The sequence below is a fragment of the Anolis carolinensis genome, chromosome 1 (genome assembly GCF_035594765.1).
Source record: "Anolis carolinensis isolate JA03-04 chromosome 1, rAnoCar3.1.pri, whole genome shotgun sequence".
NCBI classification, from domain to species: Eukaryota; Metazoa; Chordata; class Lepidosauria; order Squamata; family Dactyloidae; genus Anolis; species Anolis carolinensis.
In genome coordinates, this window is record NC_085841.1 from 40,573,946 (window position 1) to 40,588,877 (window position 14,932).

At 41.7% G+C, this 14,932-nt stretch overlaps 1 protein-coding gene across 1 annotated transcript in view; it reads left to right on the forward strand.

The window, feature by feature from the left end:
- capn13 (calpain 13) overlaps positions 1–14,932 on the forward strand; it is a 126,002-nt gene that overhangs the window by 102,652 nt on the left and 8,418 nt on the right. Inside the window, exons 11-12 of the mRNA XM_062973057.1 lie at positions 2,280–2,416; positions 8,879–10,946. Of these exons, the coding sequence (XP_062829127.1) occupies positions 2,280–2,416; positions 8,879–8,965 (224 nt within the window). The 3' untranslated portion in view covers positions 8,966–10,946. The remainder of the gene's footprint in view (positions 1–2,279; positions 2,417–8,878; positions 10,947–14,932) is intronic.

Here is a 14,932-nt window from a genome sequence, read left to right on the forward strand (position 1 = left end):
AAACCAATATTTGAAAAACTCTAAAATCAAAACAGTAAACAAAGAGCAAAATCCAAAAGCTGAGGGAATCAAAACAAAAATAAATCATTAAGTGAGGTTTATTTATGTCCAGAGTGGGAGAAAGAACCCTTGTCTGTTTGAGGTACTGTGAATGTTGCAGTTTGCCACCTTGATTAGCTTATGGCCAGCAGTTTCAAGGCCTGGCTGGTAGCTGCCTGGAGGAATCCTTTGTTAACACCTCCCAACAAAGGATTCCTCTAGGCAGAAATCAGCCAGGCTTTGAAACTGCAAGCCCATTCAATGCTAATCAAGGTGGCCAACTGCACCTCAAACAGACAAGAGTTCTTTCCCCCACCCTGACTTGAAGGCACCGAAACAACAGCTCCCAGTATCAAGACAGACATCACTTGCCATGCAGGGCGGTGGGCGGGGCCAGGCAGGAGGCGGGGCCGCCCAACCAGCCTGGCCCCGCCCCCGTGTGGCCTATCCCCGCCCCCTGCGCGGGCTGGCCCCGCCCCCCGCCTGGCTGACCTTGCTGTTGCAGCCTGGCTGACCTTGCTGTTGCAGCTTGCCTGGGCCTTCCCTCACAGAGAGAAGACCCATGCCGTGGTGGGAAGGCCTGGGCCTGGTCGTGGTGGGGCCAGGCCCTGCGGTCCGCAGTGGGAGGCCCCAGCGGGCTGGCCCCGCCCCCTGCGCGGGCTGGCCCCGCCCCCTGCCTGGCTGCCCTTGCTGCTGCGGCCTGCCTGGGACTTTCCTCATGGAGGGAAGGCCCGGGCTGAAGGGCAAGGAGGCGGGAGATGGCGCCATCCTCCCAGGGGGCTCGAGGGCGCCCCCAGGAGGAAGGCGCCACAGGCAAATGACTATTTTGCCTGACAATTGAATCGCCTCTAATACCAATAGAGCCACTTCAAGCTCCAAAGTTAGAATAGTTCTATCCAAAATATGTCAAATATATGGAAAACAAAACAGATTGGAAATGCTTAATACAATCCCCAAGAAAAATGGTACCAGGGATTACAGTAATCACAGTGCTATTGCATTATTTCCCATACAAGGAAAGTGGTGTTCAGTATTCTATAACAAAGAACTTTATCACATGTGGAGAAAAAAATCAGAAAAGAACAAAAGAGGCAATAGGAATCAAATTGCAAGCATACATAGAATAAATAACTTAAAATATGCAGATGACATCATACCACTAGCAGAAAATATCAAAGCATTACTTGTAGGATTATTGAAGAAAATCAAGGAAGAAAGGGCAAGGACTATTGTGGCCAGGGTAGTTGAGGAAGTTACATTTTTAATACTGTTGTTGCTGTTGTTATCATTGTCATGTTAATTTACATTCTACTTTGGTGATTTACATTTAAAATATAGTTACAATCAAGGTTAACAATATTAAGTATGAAAAGTGAATCAGGGTGCATCTACACTGTGGAATTAATGTAGTTTGACACCACTTTAACTGCCATGGTTCATTGCTATGCAATCTTGGGATTTGTAGTTTGGTGAGGTACCACCATTATTTGGAAAGAAGGTTAAAGACTTTGTAAAGCTACAGTTCTCATGATTCCATAACATTGATTAATTCTACAGTGTTGATGTACCCTAAGTCAAACATTGTCTCTTCCAAGTTCTGCTACTTTCCAGGTCATGTGCGTTCTAGTACTTGTTATATATCAACACTTTTAAACATTCCTGACTTGTTGTAATTGTGCTAGGTAGGTACTAGAGAGGCAGACACACTGAAGGATAGCATGTTACTTTGCCTCTCCCAGGAATCTTGGAACATGTTTAGCAATGTTCCTTTCAAATCAGCAGAAGCTTTCCAGATCTGAGTAATAAAGGAGCTATCCAAAGTGCTGAACCACTTTCCTCAAAGAGATGTAGCACCTGGAAGCTAAGCAGAATTAGCCCTGATTAATACTCTGTGGGGGATTTCCTCTGAAATGGTGTTGTGGACTATATTTCAGAGGAAGGCAATGGAAAACCACTTCAGCATATTCCTTGCCTAACAAAATTCTATGAAATTCAAGAGCAACTTATAGGCCAAAATACACACAGGTATACACACCGACACAGCTATATACACTTTGGATGACTTGTTTAATGCACAGGCTATAACTTTGGGTGGTTTCCCTGTACCACCCACATGGAATCCATTATCCACCATGGCATATGTGTGTTTTAGTGGAGGAGGACATTGTAAAACAGAGATATACAAAATGAGGTCTTCACATATGCATACCTGATAACCAAACTCATCATTTTCGCTACAGATATCCTTTCCAGAAATCCTCAGTATTTCATCCAGGTCCCAGAGCCTGAAATGAAGAACTACAATCTTGTAGTAGCACTTTCACAGGATCCTAGAAATGATACGGACAGGGTACACATTGGCTTTGTAATTGTTAGGGTAAGTCATACCAGTTAACTTTAAAAAAATTAAAAAGTGTATATTCCTCTGTATTCAAGGTAAATGTTATAAAGGACTTCTCCCCTCTTTCCTTTCTATTCCTGCAACCATTAGAGAAGATTTTCTCCCCTATCATCTTGCTTTATAGAAGACAGGAGTTGTGATAGTAGCAGCAACAATGGTGATAGTGCTGCTGCAGCTGTTGCTAATATACAGACAGTAAAAAAACAAAAAACAAAGCTAATATCAGAGACTGGTGTCCTAAAATGAAATTGTATCCACCCAGGGAGAAAGCAACTGCAGTCTTAGGTGTTTAAGCTTCAATCTAAGAAGTTTTGTTGCTGCTCATGAGCTATTCCCTTAGCTGATTTTTCTTTGCCAGGCTTATGAAATAGGTTCATTTAACAATCTCTCCCCCCCTCCCCCCGCATCATCTCATTTTTTTTATGTGGGTAGATCAGCCCTCCCAGGTCCAGTGGGAGACATGTGTGCAGCCCCTGGACTTTGGAATGAGAAGAAAACTTGAAACATTGAAATTTTAAGTGAGACCTATGACAGAATGTTGCTGTGTTTATTGAAGTTTTGACTGCTCACTGCAATCCATCAGTTTTCTCTCTCCCGCCCCCCTAACCGATACAGGAATAAATAACGGAGCATTGCCCAATTCCCAGTTTCAATTTCTTCTGTGGAAAGGATTGCTATTGCTTTAGTACCTGTGTGTTTTTAAATATAAAAAATGGTACTTCAAAAAAGTCAGGTGCCTTGACCAAACTCTTGTTCTTCTGTGAGTGGTTATGGCTATCACTCTGTTGGAACAGAGTTTGGATTTGGTATTATGGGATGTGAATATGAATCTGGTTTGAAATATGAGGTGCTCCTTAACCCTACTTTCAAAAATTCATTTCTGTTCAGGAATCTGAGTTGTTAAACTCAAAATAACCCTCAGTTGGAGTGATTCTACCATAAATATAGCAGAGTACCAGAAGTAAGCTTCATAAACAGCAGAAACTTACATGTGGTGAGCTAGGATAAGCTTCCATTCATCAGGATGTCAAAACTTTAGGTTCAAAAGTATTTATTGAAAAAAAAGAAGTACATTCTTGATCAAAAAGGTCTTGGAGCTATCTAGCTTACTAAATCTTATCTTCTAAGAAAGGTAAAAGGTAAAAAGTCAAAAAAGCTCCATGCAGCTACATTTTGCCTAGAGCAGTGGTTCTCAACCTGGGGTCCCAAGATGTTTTTGTCCTTCAACTCCCAGAAATCCCAACAGCTGGCAAACTGGCTGGGATTTCTGGGAGCTGTAGGCAAAAAACATCTGGGGACTGGCCTAGAGAGAGGTAAAGTGCATCCTTACTGGAAGGAAGAAAAGGCAGAAGGGAAATGGCAAATGGCCACATGGCCAGCCCAGGGGCAGTTCAAACTGGAAGAAGTTCCCTCACATAAATGTCATTATTAAACAATCAAAGGGGAGGGGGAGGAGACAGTGGCTAGCAGGAGGAGTAAAGACAAAGCTCTTTTGGGAAAGCATGCCTAGGAATGTGGAGAAAGGAATCCCTCTGCCTGACTAGACGAGCTACTAATAGAGGTTTGGAAACTTGATGACCCAAGAAACTTGTGCAGTCCAGGGAGGAAAAAAACCCAACAATTTCAGTAGAAACATTCAACAAAATTAAATTGGAACTCAAGTCTTGCATATCTGTGTTAGAATTTGGGTGTTTATACTACTTGTTTCCTTAGAGCTGTTTTTTTGCTCAGTAGATATTACCAATAGGATGGTTAGATCAACAGCTTCAAGCAACTTCATGTGGAAGGAAAGGCTTATAGTTGTTCTAGAGCTATTAAAAAAGAAAAGCATTTATTAACTCAAGAGTGTTGAATTTTTTTTATTAAGAACATAAAATCAAACCAAATATATGAAGTAAGTGTGTAGTAAATGGCTGGAAGAAGAAGACATCGAGGCATACATTTCTGTAACAAAATATACTTAAGGTTATACTTTCTTCTCTAATCTTACTGGATTTACCCTGGAGAAGGGATGGGAATCAGGCAGCCCACAGGATAATGTGGGGTGCACTATAGCTCCCATCACTTTCAACCAGCATACTCAGTAGTGAGGGTTGCTAAAAGTTGCAGTTCAACAACAGCTGTAGGCCTGCATGATTCTCAACCATTTTGAAGAGCAGAGATCTTCATACTTTCTAAACAGAGAGCCAACTCCCCATCTCTCAGACTGTTGGGTGTGCAGACTACAGTTTGAAAAAAAACATGAACGAATTTCTATGCATACAGCACATATCTTATTTCAAATGCAAAAAAAATGAACAATAAAATATTTAAAATGAAGAAAAAAAAATAACCAATATAAATGTACCAGTATTTCAATAGGAAGTGTGGGCCTGCTTTTATCTGATGAGATAGTCAAGTTAATTAGGATTGTTGTTCTGTGCCTTCAAGTCATTTCAGACTAAGGGTGACCCTATGTCTAAATTTTAGGGTGGGGCCGTAAATGACCAGGGGCCTTAGTTTGGGGACCCCTGTTGTAGAGTAACTAGTTTCATTATTACAGTTTGACTCCCTTTGGCATCACATTAGTTATCATGAAGGCTGCAGTTGCAGAATAATTACGGCTCCACTATTTTTCATCTCCAGATTTATTTTTAGTTTTTCATCAACATTGCTGTTAGGTCAAATGGCAAATGTTCTCCTTAAGGCAAGAATAGCATAATGTTCCAAATATATTAATTAGTTGCTACTAGAAGAAGAGAATGCCATTATAGTTACAGACCATTACATTTCAACCAATAGAAAGTTAATTTAATGAGACTTAAACCATACAGTAGTGTTCAGAACAAAGAGTATGAAATGGTTGCATCCCCCATGACAACCAGTAAAAGTTGTCAGGGAAGCATAAACATTTCCCACTTGATCTCCTATGGTTTGCTTCGTGATTTTGCAAAAGTCTTATCCTGAACTTTACTTTGCTCAGGGGTACTAAAAGTAGGGCAAAATGCCTGTGAACATTGAGAGTCACTGGAGGACCAGGCAACATATATATATGTATATGTATGTACATTTGTACTCTGAGGGGCCCTCAGGTCTACAAAAACAATTCCAGGAGGGCATGTGCTAGCCTATGGCCATACTTTGCCCACTTCAATACAAAACATATAAAACCTCCAAAATATAGGCAGAAATGTTATAAATGTAAGTAGTAGTTTAGGTCTCAGCTGAGGTATTGCTATATCCTTGTAGTTTCATGGGTTTGTATACTAAATACTACTGTGCCATTCTAGTCATAATAATAATAATAATAATAATAATAATAATAATAATAATAATAATAAACTTTATTTATACCCCGCCACCATCTCCCCAATGGGGACTCGGGGCGGCTAACATGGGGCCATGCCCAGAGCAATACAATATAACAAAATATAAAACAACATAACATAGCACCATTAAAAATACAATAAATGCATCAGCATCAAGAAATAAAAAAAAACCAGTAAAACAAGGGCAGGCCACGTGAACACAAAGATAAAACCTGGGGTGAGAGGGACATAGGGGTACTCCACTGCGGGCAGGGACATATGGAAGTGGGGTAATCTAGAGGATAGATGTTCGGGGTGGGAGTAACACAGAAATAACAAGTTACTCACCAAAGGCACAGCGGAAGAGCCATGTTTTCAAGTCTTTCCTAAAAGCTAACAGCGTGGGAGCTTGCCTAATTTCAGTAGGCAGTGAGTTCCACAATCGGGGGGCCACAGCAGAAAAGGCCCTCTCCCTTGTACTCACAAGGCGGGCCTGGGATAAAGACAGTGGTGCTAAAAGGGCCTCCCCGGATAATCGTAAAGATCGGGCAGGTTTATGAAAGGAAATACGGTCACGGAGGTAGGTGGGTCCCAAACCATTTAGGGCTTTATAGATGATAGTCTGCACCTTGAATTGGGACCGGAAAATGAACGGCAGCCAGTGGAGCTCCTTAAACAGGGGAGTGGATCTCTCCCTGTAACTCGCCCCCGTTATTAATCTGGCTGCCGAGCGTTGGACCAATTGTAATTTCCGGGCCGTCTTCAAGGGAAGCCCCACGTAGAGCGCATTACAGTAGTCCAGTCTAGAGGTAACTAAGGCATGGACCACCGTGGTCAAATCAGACTTCACGAGGTATGGTCGCAGTTGGCGCACAAGTTTGAGTTGTGCGAAAGCCCTCCCGGCCAGCGCCGACACCTGTGCTTCAAGCGTCAACGCTGAATCCAGGAGGACCCCCAAACTGCGAACCTGTGATTTCAGGGGGAGTGCAACCCCGTCCAGCACAGGTTGCCACCCAATACAGGTTGTTCCTCCTCATCCAGTCTGCCACAGCAGCCAGGCACTGGTTCAGCACCCGAGGGGCTTCCTTGGAGTCAGGTGGAAAGGAATAGTGGATTTGCGTGTCATCTGCGTAGAGATGGCAACGCCCTCCAAAACTCCGGATGACCTCTCCCAGCGGTTTCATGTAGATGTTAAATAGCATGGGGGATAAAATAGACCCCTGCGGAACCCCACAGGTCAAAGGCCAGGGGTCCGAGCAGGTGTCCCCCAGCTTCACCATCTGGGAACGACCCTCCAGGAAGGACTGGAGCCACAGCAGAACCGTGCCCCCGAACCCCATCCCAGAGAGCCTCCCCAGAAGGATACCATGGTCGATGGTATCGAAAGCCGCTGAGATATCCAGGAGAACCAGCAGGGTCACACTCCCCCTGTCCAGCTCCCTGCGGAGGTCATCCACCAAGGCGACCAAAGCCATCTCAGTACTGTGCCCAGGCCTGAAGCCAGACTGCGAGCGGTCCAGAAAATCAGTGTCATCGAGGAACTCCTGGAGCTGCGTGGCAACCACCCGCTCCAGAACCTTGCCCAAAAATGGGAGGTTGGAGATTGGTCTGTAATTGTCACAAACCGATGGGTCTAGCGAGGTCTTTTTTAGTAACGGTTTTACCACCGCTTGCTTAAAACAGGATGGAAATGACCCTTGACCCAAGGAGGCATTTATTATAGCCACAAACCACTCCAACAACCCATCTTTGGCCAGTTTAACCAGCCAAGAGGGACAAGGATCCAGAGCACAAGTGGTCGCCCTCACAGACCCAAGAATCCCCTCCACGTCATCAGGAAGAACAAGCCGGAAAGAATCCCATAAGATCGAACCGACAGGTGCCTCAGTTACCTCCGCTGAAACCACAGTCAAGCTGGAGTCCAACTCATGACGTATCTGAGCAACTTTGCCTGCGAAGTGGTGTGCGAAATTGCTACACCGAGTCGCCAAGTCATCGGGAAGCTCCTGGGCCTCAGGAGGCCGCAGGAGCTCCCCAACAACTCGGAACAACTCCGATGGCCTATTGGCTGCAGACGCTATGCGGGCAGTCGTGAAAGCTTTCCTGGCTGCTCGCAGAGCCACGGAGTAAGCCTTAATAGCGGCTTTAGCCCGTGCTTGGTCATGGAGAAGAGATTGCAAGAAAAAGCATTTGCACAGAGTAAACAGGAAATGCTATCTGATCCGAGAGAGTTATAATTAGCACTAAAATAATTAATTGAGTAATCAATATGGTTAATTTATTCATTAAGCACAGATTTAAAATGTGTGCTTTTAATTAGATCTTAACTGGACTATCCCCTGAAAGGATGCTTAGCGCTAATGGCATCCTTGTAAATATTCTGTGGCTAGAGTCTCAGGAGCACATTAAAATGGGGGTGAAAAATCTAAACTGCATTGGATTTCACACTTACTAATGTAGCAAGACCTATGTTTAAACAACATTACAATCCACGGCAGGAATTTTTGTAGAAATATGGGCCCATGTTAGTTTACCTTACCCTTGTAGCTGCCCTTTTTTGAGTCCTACCGGGGCTGCTATTGTCTTCCTTTCTCCATAGTGCATCCCGCCCCCCAAAAAAACTTACTAATAAGCTTCCATAGTCATTCTATGCTTTGAAGAGAGCAGGCTGGTTTGGAGAAGTGTTTGTCCCCACAGCCATATCTGAAAAGATCACACCAATGTTGAGATCCCAGGAGGACCAATGTCATCATATTGTCAGACTATGGAGATGTAGTCATGTACTTCTCTGGTCCTGACTGATTGCCATGAAAGTGCAAAATGGTCACACGAAATGGCTTTATGGACTTGTTAATATGTCAAGATGTGGCTCAGCATAGTGTAGGCCTGCATGTTTTTAGGCTATGCTGATGGGACGCAGGACTGAGAATTGATCTGGGATGGAGGACCTTGTCTGAGAATCCTAACACTGTTGATGTGACTACTCCGCTTAGGCAGAAAATGCAAAGCCAAAAAAGATACTTTACATTTCAGATGAAATGTATCTCCCAATCTTCTTCCCTATAATTTAACATATTTAATAGGTTCAAAACCCTGTGCTAATATCTCAGGTCTAGATGTTCATTATGATATTTTCTTTTCTCTCTTTCAGATCACGTCAGAGGTAAGTTATTTGTTTTCATTTTCTTTTATCAAATTTTGGCCATTTCTTATGAGTGCAGGTTTTAATACAAACTAGCAGTCACTTTTCCTAAGATTATAACATAAGCCTTTGGCTTCTAATTGTTCATGTAAATGACATCTTGGCTAGGTTTTTTTCATGTGTAGTCCAATTATAGCTTTAAAAAATCAGCAGAATGGATTAGGGCTATGTCTTCCCTTTCACCATGGCGGTTGGCTGGAGAGTGTCTCTGTTTTGTGAACATTTTTGTTGATATCAGCAAAACTATCTACAGACAGACAGGAGCTCTTTGGAACTCTCCAGATAGCTGCCAGATAGTTCCAGACAGCTGGAAATGATAGGACAGGTAAGGATGACAGACCAGTGGGACTGAAATGGTTTTGGCCTATCCGGATTCCCCCTCCCTACCACTGCCATTGCCCAGGGTGGAGTTTCTGAACAGCCCCATGGCACCTGGGGCCAGTCCCGAGCATTTCAGCTCCAGACTGTCCCCAGATTTTGGTATGGATCTAGATGAGACCTCTGTCCTTTTTCTATATCCCTTTCCTAATGATGTGTTTTAGCTGCATTGTGCCCTTACCTCGAGCCTCGAAGAGAGGCTGGTAAAAATTATTAAGAATAAGAATAAGAAAATATTTATAATCAGATCAGAGAATATAAAGAGTTTACTAGGTAGGAATCCAAATTTAACCATTTTTCTTTTATTTTTGTAAGCTTCTTGGAGTTCCAGAACTTTGGAAAAAATTGGGATATAAATCAGGCATGGGCAAACTTCGACCCTCCAGGTGTTTTGGACGTCAACTCCCACAACTCTTTGTGACCGCATCTCCCCCATTTGCCCACAAAATCCCAAACATATAAATTTAGTTAGTGGACTTTACTGGAGGGAAAGTGAAACATAATTTTGTGTATTAGTATATTACTGCCAAATATCAATGCAGTAGTCTAAAAGAACAGATTTTTATTTCCGGCAACAGTTATACAAATTAAATCATATTATAAAGACATAAGGTGACCAGTTAAAAATTTTCCTATTATAATAACATTCTAAGTGTCCAGGTCAAAAGAAACACATGAAAGGTGTGATTACTTTCAAAGAGGCTATTTCCATCTAGGTTTGATGAATTTTTAATGCATTATATTTTTAAAAATTCAGACACCTCTTACATTCCCCTTTAAAATTCAACTCCTTTATATCGTTTCAAGATAACAGTTTATATTCTCTTTTTTCCTCTTCAAAAAAGGCATGGCTCATAAATTATTGTGCCACTGTGTGTAACCATTCTAAATGGGATTTATACACTCCAGTGTATTTGTAAGAATATGTTTAGTCAGGGTTTTTTATTATGCTGTCTTTACATGTCATCACCATAATAGCTGTTGCATTTTATTTATTGTTATATCTTGATGAAAATATTGGAACAGCAACAAATGAGGTGGGCTATGTTACTTTCTAATGGTAATGGATGTAAGGTTCTCTGTGTTCAAGAAAGTATAAAGATGTAAATAGAATCTTCAAATGATTTCCGAACAATCTTGGTGACAATCCCGAGCCTTTTGTGGATTACATACAATACAATCCTATGTATATCTACATGGAAGTAAGTCCTAGCATGTTCAACTCATTTTTTTCTTCCAGGTTAACACGTGTGGGACTCTGCTATAGCATTCTTTTATGGGGCTTTAAACTCCATACAATGACTAGTTCAGTGTTTATTTCAGGATGACAAAGAGGTAGCCACACAAAAGACTGTAAATACTTACTTTTTCCATTTCAAATTCTGATGTCCTATGGATAAATAAATTGGATGAGGATGCTCTTCATGGTTAATTATTTCAGCTTGGCTGATCATTTCCTCTTGGTTGCATCTTAGGGCAAAACCATACTTAACTCTACTAGGCTTCAGCCACAGCGAGATGTTGTTAATTGCTTTTACTTGAGCCCTGGGACTTACATCATTATTCCAACTACAACACAAGAAGGTGAAGGGACCGAGTTCCTCCTACGAACCTTTCTAAAGAGTCAGAACAACTTCAGGTAATTTTTTTGGGAATAAAACTTGAACTGGAGTAACTAGAAAGAAGCAAATCTTCTTACAATTACAATGAGGGGCATTTGACCCTCTAGATCTTTGTCCATAACTGCAATGATCACTAGCCGGAATGGCCAGAGGGTGGGGTGAGTGCAAAAGGGTTTTATTTATTATTTATTTATTTATTTACAGCATTTATATTCCGGCCTTCTCACCCCGAAAGGGACTCAGGGCGGATCACATTACACATATAGGCAAACATTCAATGCCTTTTAACATACAACGAAGACAAACAAACATAGGCTCTGAGCGGGCATCGAACTCATGACCTCCTGGTCAGAGTGATTCATTGCAGTTAATTGCAGCTGGCTTGCTCTCCCGCCTGCGTCATTTTGAGTCTCTCCTTCCTTTGTTTAAGAGCATTTCTTGCTATCCATAGCTGACATAAATGCATTTTCCATAGTATTAAAATTTCTCCCCTATGAACATGTTTAATGTGCCCTGTCTTCTTTTGTGATGATTTAAACCAGGGGTTCTCAAGGTTTTCCAGCCGTGAAGTCCTTTTTGAAACCAAAGTTTATTGTGAAGCCCCAAGAAATGTTTATATATATTATATATTATATATAATGTTTGTGTGTGTATCTCAGGCATGGGCCGGGCCAGTGGCAGATGAATGGAGAGTGTCTGTGTGAATTACTTCACACAGTGCAAAAAAGAAAAGAAAGAAAAATATAATATTTAAAATAAAGAACAATTTTAACCAACATAAACTTAACAATATTTCAGTGGAATACCACCAGGGCCATCCAGTCCAACTTCCTTCTGCCATGCAGGAAAAACACAAAGGACCCCCAACTGATGGCCATCCAGCTTTTGTAATAATAATAATAATAATAATAATAATAATAATAATAATAATAGCAGAAACCCCAGAGATCATCCAGTCCAACCCCCTTCTGCCATGCAGGAAAGACACAAACAAAGCACCCCCTGAGTGGTTGGAGGGAAATGGGTTTTGGAAGCAAAGAAGGCAGGAGGAAATGATCTGGGCAGCAAGAAAAAGAGTCTGGACAATGAGGGAAGTGAGGGGAAAGGGTCTGTGTCCTGGGATGAAGCTGCTGCTACTGCTGCTGCTGCTTCTGGCAGCTCAAAACTTTACTTTCCCTGCATTTCTCAGGAGGAGGAAAGAGGAGAAGGTGGGAAGCAGCATGGTGCTGAGGAGCCCCATACGGAACCCCAAGGCTCCATGGAGCACAGTTTGAGAACCCCTCATTTAAACACGTCCTAAATATTCATTAGATATTTATGGGTTATTTTAGACTTTAATTCTTTTGGACTTTGACATTTAGCCAGGGATGTCCTACTTGACAATGCCATTTGGTTCCAGTATTTGAAAGCTGATAATGGACAATGCTTGATATTACATATGGTAGCAGATTACATTTGGCAGACGACAAGACATGAAGTTCCTAGTCTGACACAAAGATTCCATGTTAGAAATCCCAACACAATTCTCTCAAATAATGTGATGCTTGGCTTTTGTATAGTAGTGTGTGTTTTCAGATAATGAGATACTCATTGTCACATTTACAAGAAAGAACAAACACATAGAACAAATAGATGTGATCTCCTGATTCCATCATAAGGACTTAAGGACAAAGTAAAACTAGACTTGCTTCATCATAGATGAAACTCAAGTAGTAGAATGGGCAATATAGGTAGTCCCCAAGTTACAAACAAGATAAATTCTTTAGGTTTGTTCTTAAGTTGAATTTGTTTGTAAGTAGGAATAGGGACATTTTTTTTACATGTAACTTTGCTTTAGATAGCATAGGGAAGGGTTAACACTCCTGTGGTTTTTGTTTTGCTGTCTGTGCCCTAGTTCAGAAAATTTCACCTCACTTCCTGTCCCTGTGGCAATTGGATTTTGAAAAATGTGGCTTGTTGTAGAAACAAGGATTGGTGACAAAGCTTCAGTTGAGACATCTTTTCCCAATGATAACTCTTCCGGGATGTATTGTCGAACGGTTTCATAGCTGGAATCACAGGATTGTTTTGAGTTTTTCTAGCTGTATGGCCATGTTCCAGAAGTATTCTCTCCTGATGTTTTGCCCACATCTATGGCAGTTATCCACAGAGGTTGTGAGATATAATACCTCACAACCTCTGAGGATGCCTGCCATAGATGTGGAGGAGAGAATACTTCCGGAACATGGACATACAGCCTGAAAAACACACAACTCTCCTAGGAGTTAATTTCCCATCCTAGAGGTAGATTTCTCTCACTTCCTGTTGTCTCACCCCCGTTTATAAGTGAGTCATTTGCAAGTCAAATGTTTGTAACTCAGGGACTGCCTCTACCTGCAAAATTGGACCCATTGTGACAGGTTCCTGCAAATGCCTAGGATTTGCTATGGAGGATTGTGAGGTCCCTTGGGCAGATGAGGTTGATCAAAGAGGCAGGAGACTAGGGGGAAATCTCATTCTACATGGAATCAAGACCCCATCTTCAGTGCCATATAATGCAGTTTAAAACTGCATTATATGGCAATGTAGATGGGGTCTCAGTTTTTAGAAAATTTCTAAGATTTCTTTTTCTTCTGTTAGTTGAGGTTTTCATGGATGAGTATGAGTTCATATTCCTACTGATGCTGTCTTGGGAAAACTTGCATTCCTCCTTCATAATACTGCCTATGCTTTTAAATTGATAAAGAATTCTTATGATATTAATGGTTCTGCCCTGAATAGCACTTTGTCAGCAGGATTACTTCAAACTGACAGAAACAGTTAAATATCTCACAAAACTACAAATCCCAGAATTTTATTGCATTAACCAATGGCAGTTAAGATGGTTGCAAACTGCAGTAATTCTGCTGTGAGTGGCTCTTTTTCTCCATTATTCTGTCCAATAACACAGCTGCATGTAGCTTCACACTCCAAAAAGAGCTAATATGCTTTTTTGGTAGAGGAGGGATCCAACCCTTTCTTACCCATTCTTTTTGTGTGTGTGTGGCAGCACTTACATATCGAGACAGCAAGTGTATTAGATTCAGTGTTGAACTAAGATTCTAGGAAACCAGTGTTTGAATCATGGCTGGGCCATGGAAACCTACTCGGTCACATTTTCTCAGCTTCAGAATCAATCAGTGACATCCCATCCTCTGAACAAATCTTGCCAGGAAAACCCTATGATGGATTGCCCTAAAATCAGTATAGGTCTGAAACAACTGGAAGGTACAAAACAAGATACTTGCATGCAATAAAGAGCTTTACCATAGCTTGAGGAAGTGGAGTATAAAAGCACTAGTTCCACTCTGTAATTATCTGGTTATACTATGAAGCTCCACCATTCAGCATTCTGATGGTAAAAGGTCTTCTTCCTTGAATGGTTCCTCTGTACAAACATTTTCCCAGTACCTCTCCTTCAGTCTTCACTCTAATCCAGCAATCACTATTGCCTTAGGTTCATAATCTCCGACTGGCACTCCAGTCATCATCACTTTTTCTTGAAGAGTGTCTCAGAAGCCCTTCCTTTTGCTTTGAGATCTACTTAAGCCCTGGCCTTGAGCAATCTCAGCCCCTGCCTGCAAACTTACCCCAGCCTTTGCTGCTTCTACAATTTTCTTTGAACCACATTGTGCTGCTTCTAATTTTTCCCTTCTTCCATTCTGTGAGTGTGTGCTTTGAAATCGACTGTCAAGTTAGATGACTCCTGCCTTCTTCTCCTTTCACTTTCTTCTCCCTGTGTGTGCTTTTATCCAGTCAAAAACCTCAAACCTATCAAAGGGTAGAATTCCATCCCCTCATCTGATTTCAAATAAGAAAACAATAGATGAATACAGAATGTTGTCATTTGTACCAATCACAGAACAGGCCACTTTTTGATTCTATTGATAGCCTGTTCATGCATTAAAGTATGTTAAACGGGAAGTGGAGATTGTACTGGTTCCATTTTCAGTCTTGTTGCTTTTCTCATAGTTTTCCCTACACA